The 22,485-nt window shown below is 63.7% G+C and overlaps 1 protein-coding gene across 1 annotated transcript in view; it reads left to right on the forward strand.

Moving 5' to 3' along the window:
- The window catches only part of MGAT5B (alpha-1,6-mannosylglycoprotein 6-beta-N-acetylglucosaminyltransferase B), a 34,751-nt gene extending 22,174 nt beyond the window's left edge, over positions 1-12,577 (forward strand). Inside the window, exons 9-17 of the mRNA XM_081109151.1 lie at positions 1,469-1,600; positions 2,610-2,743; positions 6,212-6,342; positions 7,011-7,166; positions 7,943-8,089; positions 8,239-8,355; positions 9,345-9,419; positions 9,867-10,123; positions 11,150-12,577. Coding sequence (XP_080965277.1) covers positions 1,469-1,600; positions 2,610-2,743; positions 6,212-6,342; positions 7,011-7,166; positions 7,943-8,089; positions 8,239-8,355; positions 9,345-9,419; positions 9,867-10,123; positions 11,150-11,348 — 1,348 coding nt within the window. The 3' untranslated portion in view covers positions 11,349-12,577. The remainder of the gene's footprint in view (positions 1-1,468; positions 1,601-2,609; positions 2,744-6,211; positions 6,343-7,010; positions 7,167-7,942; positions 8,090-8,238; positions 8,356-9,344; positions 9,420-9,866; positions 10,124-11,149) is intronic.
- The last annotated feature ends 9,908 nt before the right edge of the window (positions 12,578-22,485 follow it).

A 22,485-nucleotide genomic window follows, 5' to 3' on the forward strand; every position in this document is an offset into this window, starting at 1 on the left:
GAAAGCCTGGGGAAGACCTTGAATTTGGGCTCAGACCAGGTTGAATTAGAGGTGCCACGTGGAGGCGGCTGGGTGATGGGCCCAGGACTTAGAATGGAATTCAAGTGTCGGTGAAATTGCCGAGGGATAGGTAAAACCTAGGCAGCATTTCAGGGCCTCGTTGGTGATCCCACCCCCTTCCCAAAGCAGCTCGTTGGATGCCCAGTTAGCCCCGCGGCCGCTTGGGGAGAGGCAGTGGCCTGCTGTCCTCACGGCCGTGGGAGAGAGCCGGGCAGTGCCCTGGTGCTCAGGGGGCCTGGGCAGGGCAGAGGGTCCGCCTTGGGCTCCCGAAATGAGACGGATCCGGCCTCGGCGTGTGAGCACCCGGAGCGGACGATCCTGGCACACTTTGTAAGAGGCTTTTCCATGAGGTCCTTCCCACAGCGGAGGGAGGGCGATGACTCGTTTGTCCCAGAATTGGAGCGCTGCCTGGAGAGGTTATTTCCAGCCTCGGACCACAGGCCCAGGGAGAAATAAACCCGAGGATTTTTAGCCGGGAGAGGTCCGGGGGATCCGCCTGAGCACCGCGTGGGGGAGGAGGCGGACACGGGACATTCGGGGTCGGTCAAGGCCACCAGCAGGTCCGCGCTGGCCCTCGGGCCCAGGAATGCTTCTCATGGGTCCCCAAAGGGGCTCCGGGGGTTCTCATGCGCCTTCCAGCGAGGCTTCTGGACCACAGAACTGGGGGGGGGGGGCAGCTGCTGTGGGGGGAGGAGAGAGGGGGCTTCACAAGGGGCAGACACCGCTCCCCTGGCTCAGGGCTCAGCACAGACTCTGAGTGAGGGTCTCAGCCTGTCACCCTGCAGGGTGGGGGCGACAGCAGGCTGGGCAGGGGCCCTGCATGGTGGGCAAGGGGGGTCCTGGCAGGAGTTTCACTGGCAGCTGTGCCCATGTCCTTCGGGCTCCAGTGAGACGACCCCAAGGCTCCGGCCCCGGAGGCAGCTCCGTCCGGATGGAAATGCTCATGTGAATGAGCTGGCAGCCGGGTGCCCTGCAGGCAGGGCCGGGCATCTCCGGGGCCAGGTGCCAGCCAGCAGCGCAGAATTACACTTGAGGCAGGCGGGTGGGGGGTTCAGGCGCTTCCGCTCCAAACCCTGCGGCTGCACGGTGGCTCCTAGGGACGGAGAAGGCCCGCTCTGGCGGACAGGCCTGCAGGGAGCACGCGTGTGGGAATTAGCCAAGGCGCCCCTTCCTCCGGGCCCACCTGCCCCTCGTTGGGTGAAGAACCTGCAGGCCGTGCAGGCCGCCCTGCCCCCTCCCTGTGCCAGCGCGGCTCCTCCGGCGCCCTCCCTGCCCGCACCTGTCCTGGGCTGTGGGATCTGGGGGGGGCGCGGGCTCAGGTACTGCAGACACAGGGCCGGTTGGGAAGGTGGGTTTCTGCGGCCTGGGGGTCCCCTGGGGCTCAGACGCTGACCGGCTCTTCTCTCAGTAACTTAGGGGTGCCGCCGGGCCGCGGGAACTGCCCGCTCACCGTGCCCCTGCCCTTCGACCTCATCTACACCGACTACCACGGCCTGCAGCAGATGAGGCAGCACATGGGGCTGTCCTTCAGGAAGTACCGGTGAGGGGGGAGAGGGGCGGGGTGGGGACCCGCAGGGCACCCGCTCCTGGGGGCAGGCCGAGGGAGGGTCAGAGAGGAAGTGCAGGAGGGGAGGGAAGGGGAGGGGAAGGGGACAGTGCCCTGTGCTGGGCCCTCTGTGGGGGGGGCTGTCAGCACCCCCCCTCCCCCCGCAGGAAGGCCAGTCCATGCTCCGTCTTGCAGACAGCGGGCTCGGGTTTAATTTAGCGCAGGAGCCGGCTAGGCATGACGCCTGCTCCCGGCTCGTGGACGGTCCCTCACGGTTTCATTAGGGAAAAAAGCGACAGGCAGCGTTATTGCTTTTATTATGAATGTGCTCTCCACACACCCGCTCCTCCGCCCGCCTCACCTTCTCCGGGAGGAGTGCCAGCCTCAGCAGTCCGTGGCCCGCCCTGGGTCCCGGGAAGGAGGCCTGTGAGTCCCAGGTGCCCACTCCCGGGGGGGCCGGAGGGAGGGGGGCTGTGGCCACCGGGAGCAGCCTCAGGTGGGGACAGAGCCTCTGCTCAGCTGGGAGGGCCCCCTGACGCGGCCAGACTGGAGGGGGGACCTGCGGCGCTGCCTGCCCCACGGCGTGCCGTCCGCCCTCTGCACCTCAGCTGGGATAGGCCAGGCACAGCCTGGGGGTGCAGGCTCCTGGGCAGAGCGCTGTGGACTCCAACTCCCTGGAAAGTGCAAATTGTACAGGGGACCCCTGGGGTACCGTGGGGGGGACCCCACTCCCGGCAGTGCCTCCCCTCGTAGGCCCCGTAGGGGCAGCCGTAACAGGTGACAATCTGAGTTAGCGGTCCAACAGCCCTGAGAGCACTGGGCTGTTGTAATCCCCATTTGACAGATGGGGAAGCGGCCAGAGAGGTTAGGGTGCCTGCCCGTGTCACACAGCTGTGTGTCTGAGCCCAGGCTCTCACCTCACACGGTACCACCCACGGCTGGGGCACCCCCGGCCCAGGGAGAGCCTGAGGTTGCTGATTCTGGTTCCCCATCCCCGGGGCAGGTGCCGGATCCGGGTCATCGACACCTTCGGGACGGAACCCGCGTACAACCACGAGGAGTACGCCACGCTGCACGGCTACCGGACCAACTGGGGCTACTGGAACCTCAACCCCAAGCAGTTCATGACCATGTTCCGTGAGTGTCCCGGCCGCGGGGCGGTGGGGGGTGGGGGGGAGATGGGGCTCTCGTGGTTCCTGCCATGGCATCCGGGAGGCAGGCTCTCCTCCTTCCCCGGTGCCGGGGGCACATGCCAGGCCAGCCTCCTCCAGGAGAGCCTCGCTCCCCTTCCAGCAAATGTGTGAGCCAGAGACGGAGCGGGGAGGGAGCAGCCCGGATTTGGGGAACCGTGGGGACCTTTCTGACACCGGCAGGGCCTGGCCTTGCCCTCGGGGGCCTTCCAGAGCGAGGCCTGGGCGGTGAAGGGCGGGACAGTCAGGCTTCCCTAAGCGGAGGGAACGGATGTAGTGAAACGGACTGAAATGGACGTGGAAGGGACTGGCAGGTTCTGGAATGCAAGAGCTCCGCCCAGGGCACAATGGGCAGCGAGGCTGTGGGTAGCGGCGGGGCCCCCGTGTGTGGGAACCCTCGGATCTGGGCGTCAGGCAACCAAGGCGCTGAGAGCTGAGCTGAGCTGAGCTGTTTTTAGTGAGACTAAGCCATGGACGCCCTGACTGCCCTCTTCACCGCAGCGCGTGGGAGCGAATGAACCTGTTCCTGGCCGTTCAGGGCAGCTCTCTGCCTGCCCAGGCCGGGGGGGGGGGGGGGGGGGCGCGGAGGGGGCTGTGGCCCTGGCGGCGTGGAAGGGTCACTTCCTTCTTGCCGGGAGGCTACTGGCTGTCACTGGAATGGGCGCGGGTACCTGCCTCCAGCAGCATCTCACGCGTCTGATTTGCGGCTTGGTGGGGGCTCGGGGTCAGAGCCCGGCAGCGCCCTCGCCAGGACTGGTCTCAGTTAAGAGCAGGCGGGTTCTGAGCAGGGTCCCGAGGAACTTGCCAGAAGGAAAGCAGCTGGTCTTTATTTCTCCTGTCCACACGCATCTCTTCCGGGTGCCGGGGGCCTTCCCGGGCGTGCCCTCCGGGTCCCAGGCTGCGCTGTCAGAGCAGGCGTGGCTTCTGGGTCCCTATGTCTTGGCTTGATTGGATCCCACATGGTTGGAAGGCGGGAACGTTCCTTGGGGCCCAGATGAGGAAACTGAGGCCGGAGAGGCAGGGCGTGCCAGGTGAGGGCACACAGACGCCTCCCCAGGCCCATCGCAAGGCTCACCCGAGAGGAGGGGGACTGTCCTCACAGGTCACCTGGGCACGGGGGCTCCCAGGAGAGTGAGTGACGGGGGTGGGTCCGAGGAGCAGATGCTGGAGGGAAAGGAAGTGGTGGGAACAGCAATTGTGACAGCCGAGGGCCCTGGGCCATGTCCTCCCTTAGAAGGGAAGCTGTGAGCCATGAGGCCGGTAAGAGGCCAGGAGGCCAGGGGCAGAGGGGAGGGGCCTTTGAGCACAGGTTCCTAGTTCACATTGGGTCCTGTAATTCCAGGTTCGCTGCGGGTTCTTGAGGTAGGAAATGTCCTGGAGAAAAGGTTTTTGGTTTTTGTTAATTAAAAAAAAATTTAACTAATTTTAAAAATTGATTCAGAGAGAGGAAGGGAGAGGGAGAGAGAGATAGGAACATTAGTGATGAGCGAGAATCATGGATCAGCTGCCTTCTGCACACCGCCCCCAACCCCCCACTGAGGATGGAGCCCACAACCCTGGCATGTGCCCTGACCAGAATTGAACCATGACCTCCTGATTCATAGGTCGGTGCTCAACCACTGAGCCACACCGGCCGGGCGAGAAAAGGTTTTTTGAGGCACATTATTATTCTGGCCGACTTCCGATGACCAAAGGAGCAATGGCACACGAGAGGGAAGCAGGGGATGGGTTAAGAGGCTTCTGTAATAACCTACATGGACAAAGTAAGGACTTGTCCTGGGGTGGAGCCCTCTGGATGTGGAGGTCCAGACCTGGCAAACTCCTACTCATCCTCCAAAACCCCAAGTCAAATGTTTCCTCTTTGCCATCACTTTCAGTGATCCCCTGGTCTCTTAGTCCAGGCAGAATGTTTTTAGAACTCTTAAATACACCTAATTCAGTTAAAGCCTATATTGAATTATATGAGAGTTATTTGCAAATGCATTTACTTCCGCTGATAGATTATGAATCACTAAAAAAGGGGCCACTGGCTAATTTATCTTTATTTCCCTAAAGCCCGTGAGGTCCTCAGAACATGTTAATTGGTTGAATACATTAAAGAGAGAAAAAACCAAAAACCAGAGAGGCGTGCGGCTTTAATGACATACCAAGTGCAGGGAGCAAGTCACAAGCCACCCTCCTTCCCCATCAGGCCGGTCAGTTCCCCCTGAGCCAGCTGGGAGGCTGGCTGCCCGCCCCGCCCCCCTTCCCCGCCTGCCCCTTGCCCTGGCCTCACCCCTGCCCGCCCCACAGCTCCCTGTTATTTTCATTGGTTGCAGTACTTCCTGTCCCATGCCCAGTGGGTCCTAAGCCTGCCCCTCCTGGGGGAGGGGGCGGAATGAGGGATTGAGTCTTCAGCTCAGAGAATAGGGAGGAGTGGATCAGGGAGAGGCCTGGGTGGCAGCCCCGGCTGGAGCCAGAGGGGAGGGAGAGAGGAGGGGGCTGGGCTGGCCAATGGGGCCGGGGCGGGTCTGGTCCACCCTCCTGGGACCTCTCCCTGATTGGGCAGAGCCTCCTGAGACATCACAGAAATGACTCCAGACCCCACCTTCTAGCGGCTGACGCTCCCGGGACAGCTGTGTTGTCCTGTAACCAGCAAGCGCCTCGCCGGACAGTGGTCGGAGCGTCAGCCCAGGGTCCGTGGGCTTTCTGGGCCCTTCGACAGCAAACCATCCCCTCCTCTCAGATGCACCAGATACTGATTACGGCTTTTTGTGGGCCGGGGGTGAGGTTAGAAACACGACATTCAGTCTACACGTTTGATGAAAGGCCAGCATGTGCCAACATGCATCTGAACCTACGACATGGGGTGTTTGGCGTCAGGGTTGTGGGGAGGCCACAGCCTCGCCCTGGAGGGCAGCATGGATTTCACGGGCTCCATAGCTGTTCCACTCAAGCTCCCCTGTGCGGGAGGGAGGGGCCCGTGCCCTTGCGGACGATGGCGCTGTGCCTACATGGCCACCCCTGGCCGCAGACACAGTCAGGGACGCGCTCCAGCGGCGAGGAATTGCGGCGGGAGCTCAAGCGTGTCGCCGGCCCTGGGCTCCGGGCTCTGGGCTCTGGGCTCTGGGCTTGGGGACAAGGAAGTCAGAGCACGCTCCTCGCTCTAACAGACCTGACCAGTGGGCGGGCCTCGAAGGGAGGGCCCCACGAAGGCTCCTGGGAGTGGGGCTCTGAAGGCTGAGTAGATTCCTCACCCCAGAAAGGGGAGGCGGGCACCCCAGGCAGAGGGACAGTGGATGGGTGACCTCCCCCCTCTCCCCACAAGACCTTCCACCCCCAGCCCCTCCCATCCCTGCCAAGTGGGCGGCCCTGGGAGACCCTGGCGTGTCCCTGGCCGTCGGGTGACGCCCTCCTGGCCGCGCTCTGACTGCAGCTCACACCCCCGACAACTCCTTCATGGGCTTCGTGTCCGAGGAGCTGAACGAGACGGAGAAGCAGCTCATCAAGGCCGGCAAGGCCAGCAACATGGCCGTGGTGTACGGCAAGGAGGCCAGCATCTGGAAGGTGCGCCCCGCCCGCCTGCCCCGAGCGGCCCCCCCGGACCCGCTCCCACCTGCCCCCGACGGCCCGTGGGGAAAGCCTGGCTGGGGCTGGCCCCTTGCCCCCCTCCTGTCCCTGCTCTGCCCCAAACTCAGACCGAGGTCTGTGACTTCACCCTCCCCCCTCCCTGGGATGGCGAAGGGGGCTTAGGCGAGACTCGGGGGTTCTGTGGGACGGGAGGCCGTGGAGAAGGTGGGAGAGGTCCAGGGATTGGCACCCCACTTTCAGGGCGGGGTCCCGGAGAAGCGCTGCCGGTGGGGAGGCTGCCTGCTCGCCCATCACTGACCTGCTCTCTCTCCTCTTTTCTCTGCCCCCCTGGCCATGAGGCAGCTCCAGGTAGGACTGTACGCCGCGTGCTCCCTCCTCCTCCCGCCCCTCCTCCCCCTGCGCATCACGTGGTTGTTCTGTGGAATGACCCTCACACGGTGGTGGTTGGGATGAGCTTCAGCGAACAGTGACTCAGAGGGTTGAGGGCAGAGAGGAGAGAGGCTGTGCCAGGGCCGCACAGCTGGTGAGCGGCCGCCGACCGAAGACTGGCCCACACCTCCCGCTGCCAGACCAGGGCTCTCCCTCCTGCTGCCCCGCCTCCCGGGGGGGCAGGGCGGGGCCCCCACCTCCCCCTCGTCCCCCAGGGGAAGGAGAAGGTCCTGAGCATCCTGAGTCAACACATGGAGGTCCACGGCACCGTGTTCTACGAGAGCCAGCGGCCCCCCGAGGTCCCCGCCTTCGTCAAGAACCACGGCCTCTTGCCGCAGCCCGAGTTCCAGCAGCTGCTGCGCAAGGCGAAGGTGAGCCCGGCCGCGGGCACGGGGGTGCCGGCCACCCCGCGGGGCCCCCAGCGTGGACGGCCGGCTGGCTCTGTGCTCACGGGGGGCACACGTGTTGTTGGGGGAAGGGCGCTTTGTGCAGCGAGCAGCCTGGACAGCCTCGCGGGGCAGCCCCGTCGGTTCAGTCATCCTCCGGCGCCTGCGGGACTCAGCCCGGGCGCTCCTGGCAGGAGTGAGTGCGGGGTTCCTGTTTGCGGGGTGAATGGTCACGGTCCTTTGGGGGCAGCTGAGGTGGGGTCTGACGCCTCCTAGACTCGGGGCCGTTTCCCCTCCCTGCAGAAGCAGCTGTCAGAGCAGCGGAGCCACCAATACCGCCTCACCTGCCTCCTCGCTTCACAGATGGGGAAGCCGAGGCCTGGGGGGGGGGGCGGGGGGCGGCACCCAGCTGGGCTGGGCTGTCCTTTTTTTTAATTCAGAGAGGAAGGGAGAGGGAGAGAGAGAGAGAAGCATCAATGATGAGAGAGAATCATGCATCGGCTGCCTCCTGCACGCTCCACACGGGATCAGGCCTGTAACCTGGGCACGTGCCCTGACCGGGAATGGAACCGTGACCTTCGATGCTCAGCCCCTGAGCCACACCTGCTGGGCTGAGCTCTCTTCCCCGCCCCCCCCCGCCCCGTCCCCACCCCCATTGCCTCCTGTGAGTGAGTGAACGTCCCAACCCCGACCTCGCCCCTGCTTCCCGGGGCCGCGTGTGGTCCTGGCCTTCCCTGACGGCCCACCACCTCGCTCTTCAGCTCTTCATCGGGTTCGGCTTCCCCTACGAGGGCCCCGCCCCCCTGGAGGCCATTGCCAACGGCTGTGTCTTCCTGCAGTCCCGCTTCAGCCCGCCCCACAGCTCCCTCAACCACGAGTTCTTCCGAGGCAAGCCCACCTCCAGGGAGGTGAGTGGGGGGACCCAGGCCCCCCTCTGAGGGTCTGAGACGGGGAGCCTGCAGGGCCTGGAAGAGGGAGACCGAGGCGTGGAGCCAAGGGGCGCTGGGACCGGTGGGCGGGGCGCTGGCACCGCACACCCGCTGCCCCTGCCCGCCAGGTGTTCTCGCAGCACCCGTACGCCGAGAGCTTCATCGGCAGGCCCCACGTGTGGACCGTGGACTACAACAACTCGGAGGAGTTCGAGGCCGCCCTCAAGGCCATCATGAGGACCCAGGTGAGCCTCAGCCCCATCGGCACCGCCAGCGCGTGCCCGTCTGCACTGTCATTGGGAAGCGATGCCCTCCTGGTGAATTCCAACTCCCAGGCCGGGTTGGCGGGTGTGACCGCGGAGCCCCCCTCACCGGCGTGTGTGAGGGTGAGGAGCACGGGTGAGGGAGACCTGAGGCCCCAGCCTGCTGGCCCCCACTCCGGGGCTGGGGGGGGGGCCTTCAGTCACCTCTCGGCCTCAGTGGGTTTGCCCGTTGGCACCTGTCCGTCCAGATGAGGCCATTCAAGGTGAGGGGACGGGAAGCCCTGTGGGCGCCTGCCTCCTGCTGCCTCCCCTCTCACTGTTGCAGCCGATATTCCCGGCAGGACCGGCACCGGCCACGCCTGTAATTACACCCCATGGGTGACCCTCCCCGGCTGTTGCCGTCTCTGGCAGGAGGTCCGCGGCCGGTGGGACTCGGCTGGCTGGCAGGGGACTTTGCATCACCACGTGGCCCGGGTTTGCCGGGAGCAGGCAGAGCATGTGGGGGGGAATCCCTTCTCTAAAAATCAATGGAAAAACAGCCGTGGGTGAGGAGTAACAAACCAAAAAGGAAAGAAAAGAAACGAGGACCCAGGCGCTGGGGGTCTGGGGGTCACGAAGGACAGTGGGCCTGGGCCTGTCCCGGGTGGGGTGGCGCTCGGGTGGCATCCTGGAGGCGGTGTCGCCTGAGGGGAGGGTGGACGGCCTGGGTTGGCCGTGGGAAGAGGCGTCAGGGCCCGTGACCGGATGGAGCGTTGGCATGACTGGAAGGAGGAAGCTCAGTGAGGCTGGGACCAGCGTGGGAGGGAGGGCCTGGCCTGGGTCTCCTAGGTCCTGAGCCCCGGGGAGCCCTGGGGGGTGCCCTGAGGAGCAGGGAGTCAGAGCAGACGGGCCAGGTCTCCGCTCCCAGTGCTGAGCATGGCCGGGCCCTGGCACCAGGTCTCCTGCCCCCTGTCTGCCTGTCTGTCCCACAGGTAGACCCTTACCTGCCCTATGAGTACACCTGTGAGGGGATGCTGGAGCGAATCCACGCCTACATCCAGCACCAGGTAGGGGGCCTCTGCTCTCTCCCCCCGACACCCCATCCCACCAGAGGAGGGCGCCGGCCAGCACTGCCTGAGGAGGCCACCCATCCAGGGTGCTGCGTCCATTTAACTCCCTGTCCTTCCCCAGTCCGTCCATCTGTCTCCTTCCTTCCTGGCACAGCCGGTGGGGGTGGGGGGCCGCGGGGTGGGGTCAGTATTACTGTCAGAGGCCAGGCCTGAGGCCCCGGGTGGGTTCCCTGACCTCCGGGGCCTCCCTCCCACCCTCCCTAGAGACAGATCAGTACCCACCCGGTGGGGCTGCTGCGAGGGTAAATGAAATGACGCCCGGAAGGCCACTGGCATTAGCTAGCCCTGATGGTGATGCGAGCATGATGATGGGTTTGCCAGCACCCACGTGTCAGCCCGTGGCTCCGTGGCCTGCTGCCCTCTCACACTGCTGTCTCCTGGCAGGACTTCTGTGCAGCCCCAGGCCCCGCCCCAGCAGGGGCTGGAGTCCCGAAGAGCCCCTTGGTCCTGGCCCCCAACGCCACCCACCTCGAATGGGCCCGGAACTCCAGCCTGGCCCCCGGGGCCTGGCCCCCAGCGCACTCCCTCCGGGCCTGGCTGGCTGCCGCGGGCAGGGCCTGCACGGACGCCTGCCTGGACCGCGGGCTGGTCTGCGAGCCCTCCTTCTTCCCCTTCCTCAACAGCCAGGACGCCTTCCAGAAGTGAGTGAGCCACCAGCCCCTTCTTCCACCCAGCCAGGCTCACTCCCAGAACCCCCCTCTCCCAGCCAGGCTCACTCCCAGAACCCCCATCCAGCCCAGCCAGGCTCACTCCCAGAACCCCCATCCAGCCCAGCCAGGCTCACTCCCAGAACCCCATCCAGCCCAGCCAGGCTCACTCCCAGAACCCCATCCAGCCCAGCCAGGCTCACTCCCAGAACCCCATCCAGCCCAGCCAGGCTCACTCCCAGAACCCCATCCAGCCCAGCCAGGCTCACTCCCAGAACCCCATCCAGCCCAGCCAGGCTCACTCCCAGAACCCCATCCAGCCCAGCCAGGCTCACTCCCAGCCAGGCTCACTCCCAGAACCCCATCCAGCCCAGCCAGGCTCACTCCCAGAACCCCATCCAGCCCAGCCAGGCTCACTCCCAGAACCCCATCCAGCCCAGCCAGGCTCACTCCCAGAACCCCCATCCAGCCCAGCCAGGCTCACTCCCAGAACCCCATCCAGCCCAGCCAGGCTCACTCCCAGAACCCCATCCAGCCCAGCCAGGCTCACTCCCAGAACCCCCATCCAGCCCAGCCAGGCTCACTCCCAGAACCCCATCCAGCCCAGCCAGGCTCACTCCCAGAACCCCATCCAGCCCAGCTGGCAGCAGTGGGTGAAGGGGACACCTTCAGTGAGTCAGGGAGGATCCCAAGGGACTTTCCAGGCAGGTGTCCATCAAAGCCCCACACTCCCGGCAGAGCCTCAGCCCCAAGACACTGATGGAAGCTCCCTGTCCAGTCCCCCCGCCCCCCCAGCATCTTCCCCAGGCTCTCCCTGATGGATCAGCCAGGCCCACCCTCCTGGCCCCTCCCCTCTCTCCGAGCAGGTGGGAGAAGGAGCCGAGGGCCAAGGTCTGTCCTGGCACCTCCTAGAAAATTCTTCCCCAGTTTGGGCTGGGCCAGCCGGGGGTGGGGAGGTGGGCAGGACCCGCTGGGCGTTCTGCTCCTGCCCGCTGAGTGCTGCCGCCCTGGTGCCCGCAGGCTGCAGGTGCCCTGCGCCAGCACCGAGTGGGAGATGAACCACCTGTACCCGGCCTTCGCCCAGCCCGGCCAGGAGTGCCTCCTGCAGAAGGAGCCGCTGCTCTTCAGCTGCGCGGGCGCCAGCGCCAAGTACCAACGGCTCTGCCCCTGCCGGGACTTCCGCAAGGGCCAGGTGGCCCTGTGCCGGGACTGCCTGTGAGGGCGCCGCGGCCCCCTGCGCCGAGAAGCACCAGCAGATTCCGAGCTCCAGCGACACCCCCCCCCCCCAAGCTGGGCTTCCTCCCTCGGCCTGGGGTGGGCCGAGCAGGCGAGTGCCAGGCCGCGGGGGGCGGCCCCTCCTCCTCATCCAGGGGCTCATGGCGGCAGCGAGGCCAACCGGCTGTGGGGCTGCCAGAGGGTCCCGGCCAGGAGCAGGGGCAGGAGCCCCTCGCTGAGTGCAAGGCCAGACCTGACAGGTGGAGAGAGGGTCCTGGGCCCAGGACGGAGCCTCTCGCTGCACAAGGCCGGGAGCAGGGGTCCCGGGAGGGGCGTCGGCCTTGTCCCTGTGGAGGAGTTTGGGGTGTGGCCAGAAGGGGCAGGGGACTGGGGAGGCCAGGCGGAGGGACCCAGTCCTTGCCCCGCCCCTCTCCCACACCTGTCCCTGCTGCACGGGCCACTGTTGGAGGCGCAGGGACCCCTCGGGCGGGTGGAACAGCGTCCCCCTCCTGCTTGTTCCGTTCTCTGCACTTGGGGCTTCTCCTGAGCCCCCCTGGCATGACTGCCATTCCGGCCCCGGCCTGTTCCCCACCCCCCCCAGCCTCTGAGCATGGTGCTGGTCCCTTCCCAGCATCCACTGCAGGCGCAGGCTCGGGCCGAGCTTCTGCCCATCACACCCCTGGCCCAGGCCCGCCGGCCCTGGCCTGTTGCCCCCCCGCCCCCCCCAGCCTCTGAGCACGGTGCTGGCCCCTTCCCAGCATCCACTGCAGGCGCAGGCTCAGACGGAGCTTCTGCCCATCACACCCCTGGCCCAGGCCCTGGATGCCCAGGCCCCCACCCATCAGTGCTGTGTCCGTGTCCCTCCAGCTTCCAGCCATCTCGGATCACCTGTGCACCCCGTGCAGCATGCCTGCCCCGCCCAGGCCCCCAGAAACACTGCCACCCCATCCTGTGTATAACCCCCTCCCTCCCTGGGCCACCCGGCCGCCCTCCTGGGCTGCCCCGCCACCGGCCTTGGAGGCGGCCCGGGCCCTGAGAGTCGGGAGGAGCGGCCTCGGCTGCCGCAGGTGCCTCCCATCCGGACCCTCTCCCAGCCCGGCCGCCCTGCAGCCGCAGACACTCCAGTCACCAAGGACCTGACCTTCGAGGGAAAGCAATAGAGACTCTCTTCTCTCTCTTTTTTAAAGATTTATTTCTTGAAATAATAAATATTTTATTGGGATGTGAGGTGCAGAGGAGGAGCCTGCTGTTTCTCATCTTTTCTGGGACGCGAGGGGCTGGGGGAGCGAGGGGCTGGGAACGCCCAGCGGGAGCCCCCCCCCACCCCCCCGTCCCTGCTCCACATCATCGAGGCTGGGGCTTTGCGGCAGGCTGCCCAGAGGAGGGCCCTGCCTCCTGTCTTAGACTCTTAATGAAGTGAGTGGGGTGCAGGGGCGGAGGGGGCAGAAGCAGGCTGGTAGCAGGAGAGAGAGGAGTCTGACCCGCGCCCAGATACAAGCCAGAAGGTGGCGGGAGGGGTCCTCCAGCCCTTCCTCCCGAAACCCAAGTGGCCGCCTCACTTCAGCAACTCCCCCCCCCACCCCCCACCGCCCCCCACCGCAAACCAAGGAAACCGCAGGCGCCTCCCCCTCCCCCTTACAGGTGAGGGAACAGCCATGGCAAATACCTGGGAGCCTCGGCCACCCCCACCCACTGCCCTGACCCATCCAGCCAGCGTCCGCGTGGGCCCGTGCATCAGAGGTTCTGAAAAGCATGGCGCCAGGGCCTCTAGGGGCAGCGCCTGGCAGCACCTCTGATCCCAGGGATCTGGGGACCGGCTGCAGGGGCCTTTGAGGCCTGTCCCTCCCACGCCCACTCAGGCCCCAGGCCAGAGGTGCTCCCACAGCCCAGGCGGGGAGGCCGCAGCTGCTGATGAGCCTGGGGATGAGGAGGGAAGAGGCGGGCGCCAGCTGGGCCTGGGGCAAGGAGCACGCACGCACACACAGCTCTGTGGGAGCTCACGGGCAGGAGAGGGTGCGGAGGCTGTGGACAAGCGCCCTTCCCAGAACCGGGAGGTGGGAGGGAGGGCTGCAGAGGCGCGGGGCCTCCTGGGAGGCTGGGCGGCTGGGAGGCCTGGGCAGCCGCCGGACGGACTCTGCTTTGTCTCTTAGCTGGGGCTGGGCCTGGCCGACTTGCCCTCCCTTCCGCCTGGCACCGCATCTGCCCCTCCCTTTGGTTGACTCCAAAGGCCCCTCAGAACTCCAACCTGCTCCGCAGGACCCGCCCTTTGGTTCTCGTGTTTCTCCTGTGAAATAAGGAAGGTGATCCCGGCACGCGGGGGCTGAGGGTGCATCGATGTCAGGTGTGAAGTGTGGTGAGCTGGGATGTGAGTGTTCAGTAACGGAACGGAGCTACGGGCCGCGGACCTCAGGTCTGCCCCCAGGGGCCTCCAGGTGGCCTCCGGGTGCCTCTAGGTCCAGGGCTCCTACGCCTTCCTGGCGGGTGAGGACAGTGAGGCTCCGGGGAGAGCAGTTCCCAGCCTGTCGCTGCCCAGACCAGACACCAGACATCCTGACCCCTGGGCCGGAGGTCATCGCCAGCCGAGCGGCTGGTGGGCGGCTTATCGTTGGGCAGCGGAGGTGGCAGGGGTTGGGGGTTGAACTGTGTCCCCTGCGGTGAGCTGATATGGAAGAGCCTTTGCAGACGCAGTGAAGATGGGCCGCTGGGTGTGGGCGGACCCGGAGCCCGATGACTGGCATCCTGGTAAGAGCAGAAGTGGGGCACAGACACGCGGAGGAGGCCACGTGGAGACGCGGGCCGAGCTTGGAGGGGTGCAGCCACAGGCAGGGGTCAGGAAGGGTGCCGGCAGCACCAGGAGCTGGAATTGGCGGGAAGGGGCCTCCCCTCCCCTAGACTGGGGAGCTCGGCCGGCCCGCCCTCCATCTCAGACGTCTGGCCTCCAGAGCTGTGAGAGAATCATATCTGTAAAGATAATAGCCCCCAGGGCTCAGCTGTGTCCAGGGAGTCCCGAGCCCAGTGGCCACCGGCCTGCACGCAGCTCAGTCCACCTTTTCCCAGAAAAACGTGGAGCCTTCTCAATAAAACCCCCAAGGAGACAGAACGCTGGGTCCCAGGGATTCAGACCCACTGGAGATCACATCGGTAACCCCACCCCTACCCCCCAAATATCCTCCCAGGCACGGGCCCTCGGGGTACCCGGGAGCAGCACCAGGTGATCCCAGCAGAAGGGGGTGCTCCCAGCAGAAGGGGGTGGTCCCCACACACCTCCCGCTGGATTCAGCCTTGATCACCGCCTCTGCCTCTGCTAAAAATAGCTCAGCCCCAGCTTGACTTCTGCATATATTTGCATATTGGGCTTGAGACTCATGAATATGGAGAAACAGGGCAGCTGACTTGTTTGTGCAGCAAACCCAACAGAGGACACTTGCCCTCCTGGGATCATTCCCTGCTCCCCCAGCTGCCCTGGCCGCCCAGCCTGACCATCTGCCACCTCTTCCTTCAAGAGCCTTGGGGGGGGTCTTCTCCAGTGGGGGTCCCAGGGCTGGGGGGGGGGACTGGGCTTTGGGTTTTGGAGCGCTGGGAGTACTTCCGGCTGGGGGCTGCATGAGACACCCTGAGGCTCTGTCCTCTGACCCTAGACCTGCCTGGTCCCTCAGAACCGCTCCCTGTGCCTGTGTATTGCGGGGACCTCAGCAGGGGAGGTGGAGGGGGGCAGATGGCAAACTCCCGACCTCGGCTGGATTCAGGGCTCCCCATGTCCCATCGTGTTCCCCCACGGCCCCTCGTCCATCCCACAAACCCTCGCACAGCACAGCGCGTGGTGCAGCGCTTGGCCAAGGTACACAGTCTCTCCCCCCCTCCCCCCCGCCCCTGGTGCCCGTGTCCTGAACACTAGTGTCCAGGGCCTGAGCCTGTGGGGAACCCCCGGCTTCCCGGGTCTGGTGACGCTTGCTTTTCATCAATCCTGGAACCTGCCCAGCCAGGATCCCCTTGTACTTCTCGTCTCTGTGCCAAAGGGTGTTTCCTGCCCCATCCTGTCCCCGAGGCCAGGGTCCAGAAGAGGCCTGGCTCCAGGCAGGAGTCCAGCTCCCACCTCAGGCCCAAGGCCCCGCGTGTTAGATTCCCAGGAGTTTTTATAAGTGGGGGTTACAGTGTTGGTGTCTTGAACGGGGGTGGGGGGAGTGTTTGCGCCTCAGAAATTGGCCTGTGCAACAAATCCAGGCTTTTGATGTCTCATGTGCGTTGTGTTTTGGGGAGACCTGCCACCGATGGGGGGCCCTCCGCAGGGGCGTCTCACCCGCGTGGAGGGCTTGCTGTTTGACAGTGTGGCCCTCACCCCGCCCTCTGCTTCCTTTCTGCACCCCCTCCCGGGCCCTCAGCGCCCCACTCATCCTGGGTTTGGCAGCTGACTGGGGCTGCGCGGGCCCTGCCTCCCCTCGCTGCTGCTCAAGGAAATAATTAATAATAATTAATGAATAAGCTGTGTTTATTGAGAGCCGTTTACACAGAAAGCCTCAGGGTACAGGGCACTCAGACGTAATTAAAAGTGACACATTTTAAACTTTGAAGCGCAAAGCTGTGGCCCAGGGCAGGGCTCCCCACACCCCGCACCTTCCTCAGACCCCCACTTTGCGGGTCGGGCCTGGGAAGGCGGGAAGAGGGGCCTCATCGTGGGGCTTAGGGTGCAGCCCAAAGATCACCCACCTACCTGTGCGTCCACCCACCACCCATCCACCCACCCACCACCCATCCATCCATCCACCCACCCACCCACCCACCCATCCATCCACCCACCCACCCATCCATCCATCCACCCACCACCCATCCACCCACCCATCCACCCACGCATCCATCCACCCACCCACCCATCCACCCATCCATCCACCCACCCACCACCCATCCATCCATCCACCCACCCACCCATCCATCCACCCATCCACCCACCCACCCACCCACCACCCATCACCCATCCATCCAAAAGCCCGACAGAGTGCACAGCCGAGCCAAGCACTGTCTCGGAGCCCCAGGATGTCGCTTCGTCCCCTCTGTCTCTGGGGAAGGAGGGCTCCCTCGCATGTTTAATGCCCCAGTGGAATGACAATTATGAAAAGTGCACATGTTGCAATTTGGGCTTAGGTTGAAAGTATTAATTTCCTGGTTTTAATTATTCAATAGAAATTAATGAAAATGTGAGAGGAACCTCACGGGAGCCTTTCTAAGCATCAGGGGCGGGGAAGGCAGGAGAGCTGCATCACATGGAGCCTGGGAGAGTGGGGTGAACGGAAAGGCCAAGGGCCCCACCCTGCGCCCACCCCCAGCCAGGCTCTGTGCTTCCCAGGGCAGGGAGCCGCCTGCACCGACCCACCCAGAGCCTGCCCGGGTCTGCGTAAGCTTTCCACCTGCCTGAGAGTCTGCCAAAGGAAAGGTGTGTGTGTGGAGGGGAGGGGGGGCGGGGCGGGGGGGGGGCGCACGCTTGAATAGTCTTAGCCTATTTCATTATTTCCACATTGTCTTTTACAAAAGCTTATGTAGCACTTGCTCTATGCCAGGCACTGCGGGTGGATGAACTCATTTTGCGGGAAAGGCCTGGACACGGGCAAAAAGCCCCACAAAAGGCTATCGCCACAGGTCCTGCCAGCACCCCCCTGCCCCCCCGCCCATGATCGCTGCTTTTGTTGTCTTTGAGTTGTTTACGACTTTGTAAGGTAGAGAAGTGAGAGCAGGCACACAGTCCCCGTCCATGGCCATGCCCGTGACGGAGCCCGGAGGCCGGCACCGGTTACCCGGCGGCCAGGCCTGCGTCGGGCCGGCATTCATGTCGGCAGCCCAACCACCCGCTCTCTGCCGTCTCCTTCCAGCCGCTGGCCACCCCTGCCGGTCCCTCACGAATTAGTGAATGCAAGGCCCCTTCGCACGTGTTCCCTTTGTATCCGATGGAGCCGTGGTCTCACCTTGATGAAAGCCTCTTTAGCAGGTTGGAGTCCCTGAGGCAGGCACAGCGATCATCCCTCCTGCGACAGGGGAAGAGCAGGAGGCACAGAGAGGGTAAGCCATTGGCTGAAGTCACACAGCTGGCTGGGGCCGGGATTTGGTCCCGGCAACTGGCTCTGGAGTCCCAGAGCCTCTAACACAGTGGTTCTCAACCTTGGCTGCACATTAGAATCACCTGGGAATCTTTTTAAAATCCTGATCTCTGGGCCTCATCCTCCGGAAATTCTGTTTCTTTGTTACTAATGTTGTGGCCCCACCCCATCACAAAGAGACAGAATTTCCGGAGGATGAGGCCCAGAAATCAGGATTTTAAAAAGATCCCCAGGTGATTCTCATGTGCAGCCAAGGTTGAGAACCGCTGCTCTAAGAGGACTTGAGCTCTATGACCTGTTATCTAACCTCATGACATCGGGGCGGTACTTAGGGAGGGGACGGGGAGGCATGGGGAGGTCGGGGCTCTGGCCCAGCTCCCCGGTTGCGGGTAAGCTGCGGATCCCACAGCTGCGAGGCCTGACGTCGGCGGCGGGAGGCGCTGGTAGAATGTGAACATAGACCGTGGCTTCCTGGGTGCCAGTCACACCCGGGTCATCTCATTCACTCCTCACCAGGGCCCCATAGACGGGCCCTGGAGGCACCGCAGGGCCTCGCATCATCTCTTGGTTTGTTTGGAGTTGAGCCCTGCAAGCTGAGGTGTCTCCGTCAGCGCTCCCCACCCCCAAGGGCTCTTTCTAAAGATTTAGCACGGCTCAGTGGTTGAGCATCGACCTGTGAACCAGGCGGTCATGGTCAGGGCACATGCCCAGGTTGCGGACTGGATCCCCAGTGCGGGGCGTGCAGGAGGCAGCTGATCAATGATTCTCTCTCATCATTGATGTTTCTCTCTCCCTCTCCCTTCCTCTCTGAAATCAATAAAAATACATGAAAAAAAAAAAGATCTGGGGTGTGTGCCCTGGGCTCCCCAGCCCTCACCCCACTCCCAGGGTTCCCACCCCTGCCACGAAGGCTCAGCCCCTGGACCCGAGAGGCTGGTGTGGGCCCAGCCTCGCCTGCTCAGCTGACCTCTCCCTGACCTCTGCAGCTGGCTGAGCTCTGGGGCCTGGAAAATCTAACCGCCCTGGCGGGCGGGAGCGCCAGTGCCCGGGCCTCGGCGAGGGGGAGAGGAGGTGCCCTCCAGAGGCCTCTTCTGTTTGCCAAAGTGCTGCCTGAGCCTGCGAGCAGCAGCGGGAGCAGCCGGCTCCCTCCTGGGGGCCCCGCTGAGCTGAGGAGGTGTTAGCCAGGGAAGCAGGGGAGCAGGGGCCGCATTTGCAAGGGAAATGACGAGGGGGCCTGCATGGCTGGAGGTTTGGATTAGCTGCTGCGGAGGAAAAGGTCCCTCATGTTTTATGCATGAGGAGCTGGACCAGCCGCCAGGGGAAGCCGGGGAGGCCAGGGGACCCCAGCGGCCAGCAGGCAGACTCCCGCCCTCTTCTCTTCTTCCCAGACCAGGTTTCCCAGGGGGCAGGGTCGTCACCAGGCCCACACCACCCCTTGATGGTGAGAATGGAAATTTCCTGAAGCGAGGGCCCCTCCTCCTCTGTAAAGTGGAGGCTGAAGGCCTGGTCCGGGGTCGGAGGTGAGTTTACTGGGCTGGGCCTGCAGGTGCCTGACACCGAACCCGGCACCCAGCCTGGCACCCAGCCTGGCAGGAGCAGGAGCTTTCAGCTTCCATCTACCCGCCCAGAAACCCACAGCACCCCAGCCCCCTTCCTGCAGCCCCACAGTGTCTACTCTGGACTCGGGGACCCCCTGGGACTCACACTTTTGCTGGGAAAGCGGTGGAGCGGGCATTGAACTAAAATCAGCCGTTCTCAACCTGTGGGTCACGACCCCTTTGGCGGTCGAACGACCCTTTCACCGGGGTCGCCTAAGACCATCCGCATATCAGATATTTACATGACGATGCGTAACAGTAGCAACATCACAGTGATGAAGTAGCCACGAAAATAATTTTATGGTTGGGCCACAACATGAGGAGCTGTATTGAAAGGGCCAGAAGGTGGAGAACCACTGAGCTAAAGGCTATTCAAAAGTTCTCTCTCTGACTCCCAATTCTGGGGACACTTCCCCTTTAAAACTGGGCCATTACTTCCCGTTTATGTTTTTGCCTTCCCATCACACCTTCCCCCTTTCCTTGCTTGTTGTGTTTCCCACCTCCTGCTCTGCAAATGTGATTAACCGCTGAATCACGCCCAGCTGGCTGCGAGGGCTGGCGGCCACACCCCCGGCCGGGCAGCAGTTCGGGGTCAAGGCGAGGGGCCCGGCAGGTGATGGAGGATCCAGGATGGTGACCGACAACGCTGGCTGTTTCTCTCCAACAGGGGGCAAGGGAGCGGCACAGCCCGGAGGCCCTGGGCTCAGGCTCTGCGGGTGGCTGGCCCTGGGGAAGGTGGGAGCCCGTCGTGTGGGTGGGATGCTGTTGTGAGCACCTGCCAGACCCGAGCTAGAGTCCAGCCCTGCCACTGACGAGAGGGTTGTCGCACAAGTTTAATTTTTATATATATTTTTATTGGTTTCAGAGAGGAAGGGAGAGGGAGAGAGAGAGAGAAACATCAGTGATGAGAGAGACTCATGGACCGGCCGCCTCCTGCACGCCCCCCACTGGGGATGGAGCCCGCAACCCGGGCATGTGCCCTGAGTGGGAATCAAACCCTGACCTCCTGGTTCACAGGCTGACGCTCCACCGCCGAGCCACGCCGGCCGGGCTCACAAGTTCCTTAACCGCCGAGCCTCAGCGTCCCCGTGAGCACGGAGGCGGTCGCCCGCCTGAAGGCCCCTGGGAACCGGAGACGCCGGGTAGGCTCACCGGCAGCACCTGCGGACCAGGTCGGGGTGAGGAGTGGCTCCGCCTCCGGCTCAGGTGTCCCTGCCCCGCCAGGAGCCTCTCACCTGCCCCGCCAGCGGCCGCCAGAGCAGGGGGGTCCCCGGGGGCCTCACTGAGGGCAGCTGAGAAACATGGGAGGGGGACCTGGAGGAGGAGGTTTGTGGCCGCTTTGCCCATAATCACCCGAAACTGGAAACGACTCGCATGCCATCCTGGCAAAGGGCGGGCCCAGCTCGGCTGCGTCCGGCAGCGGAGACGCGTCCACGCCGCCGTGGAGCACGGTCCACGCTGAAGAGGGGTGTGCTCGGTGCACGCGGTGACACGGGTGAACCCCAACGCGCACGCTCTATATCTGGGTCCTGATAGCGGTTACAGCACTGCATACACTTGTCGAAACGTAAGAAACAGCACACGTGAAAAGGGTGAGTTTGCCCTGGCTGGTGGGCTCAGTGGTTAGAGCGCCGGCCTGTGCACTGGGGTTTGGTTCCCAGTCAAGGGCACCTACCTGGGTTGCAGGTTGGATGCTCAGCCCTGGTCGGGGCACGTAAGGGAGACAACCATTTGAGGTGTCTCTCTCACATCGATGTGACTCTCTCTGTGTCTTCCCTGCCCTCCCTCCCTTCTACTCTCTCTGCAGAGCAATGGAAAAAATAGCCTCAGGTGAGGATTAACAACACAGAAAAAGCGTGGATTGAACTGTATCTAATTCTCGTCAATCAGGGTTAGGAAAAGGGCCATCAGAGACTTAGTCCAACCTTTAGGGCGGCGGTTCTCAACCTTGGCTGCACATGAGAATCACCTGGGAATCTTTTTAAAATCCTGATTTCCAGGCCTCATCCTCCAGAAATTCTGTTTCTTTGTTACTCATGTTGCGGCCCCACCCCATCACAAAGAAACAGCATTTCCGGAGGGTGGGGCCCAGAAATCAGGATTTTAAAAAGATGCCCAGGTGATTCTAATGTGCAGCCCAGGCTGAGAGCCGCTGCTCTAGAGAAATCGGGTCCTGGGGGCTGGGCCTCCAGCCCTTTGCCCCGCCCTGTTGCACCTGGAATACTGCCTTCCGTCCTGGGCGCCCTTTCCCCTCAGTGTCCACTTACATTGTATTAATTAGCTTGTTGGGCTCAGTAAGACATGCAAGTGACAGACACAAAATTCCAAAGGTACAAACGTCCCGCAGGAAAAGTGTCTCTTCCTGCTCCCCCTTCCCCAGCGAGGCTGTCTCCTCCTCAGAGGTAAACGCTGTCACTCTGATGGTTCCCAGTGTCCTGGGCATGTGTGTGTGCGTGTGTGTGTGTGCGTGTGTTTGCGTGTGCGCGTGCGCGTGCAGAGCTAGATACCCGTCTGTTTGTAGAGAGAGGAGGACCTGCCCCTCTGGCCCGCGGCCTGCTCCTGCTGCGTTCTATTTGAACGTGAAACCTCAGACTGGTCCCCACCGCAGATCCGCAGCCGCCTCCTCCCTGGGAACAGCGGCTCCGCAATGGAGTCAGCCCGCTCCTTACGGATCCGCATTCGTTTCCGATCTTTCTCTCACCAGCAGGGAAGCAGCCATGCTTTGTGTGCCTGTGTGCTTGGTGCCAAAGTTTAACTTCCGAAGGGTGGAGCGCATGCTCCCCGACCCATGTCACGGGGCGGTGAGGCAGCCGAGACTCCGCGAGCCCGTGCGGGAAGGGCCGGCGGGTGGGAGCGCTGGTCCGGAGGGAGCCGGAGAGGCCGGGTGCGGGCAGGCTCTCGGGGACCGAGCGAGGAGCTGCGTGGGGCACGAAGCCGCTGATGGCTAGACGCCAGGGCAGCCGCACGGTCACCGTTGGGACTGGCTGTTCTGCGGGACGGAAGTCATTTGCATCTCTCCCAGACAAAATTAATCTGAATTGTTATTAGATGAGAAGCATTTGCATAGCTAACGGTTCTCCGCGAGTTGACACCCGCCCTTCCGGGTGTACCGTACCCTGAGCCACAGCAAAAAGTAGGTCAGACACAGGTGCGCATGTCTGTGTAACTAGATGCCCCGGTGGGGGTCTGTCCGCGTCCCACCCACCACCCCTGTGGGTCCTCATTGCCAACCAGCTGGTGGATGGACCAGCTCCAAACTCCAACCTGGCCGGGCATTGGGGTCACCTCTGGCACCTGCTGCCACAGGTCGGGTTCCTGGGAGACAGGTGACAGGCGGCATCACAGGTTGGTTGCTTGGAGGCCTGCCCAGATGAAGGTATTAGGTGGGGCCTCTGGAAGGTGATTGGGTCTTAAGGGCAGAGCCCTCGTGCAGGGGGAGGGGGAGGGGGAAGAGCCCAAG

Source organism: Myotis nattereri, assembly GCF_964212035.1.
Source record: "Myotis nattereri genome assembly, chromosome: 16".
Lineage (NCBI taxonomy): Eukaryota > Metazoa > Chordata > Mammalia > Chiroptera > Vespertilionidae > Myotis > Myotis nattereri.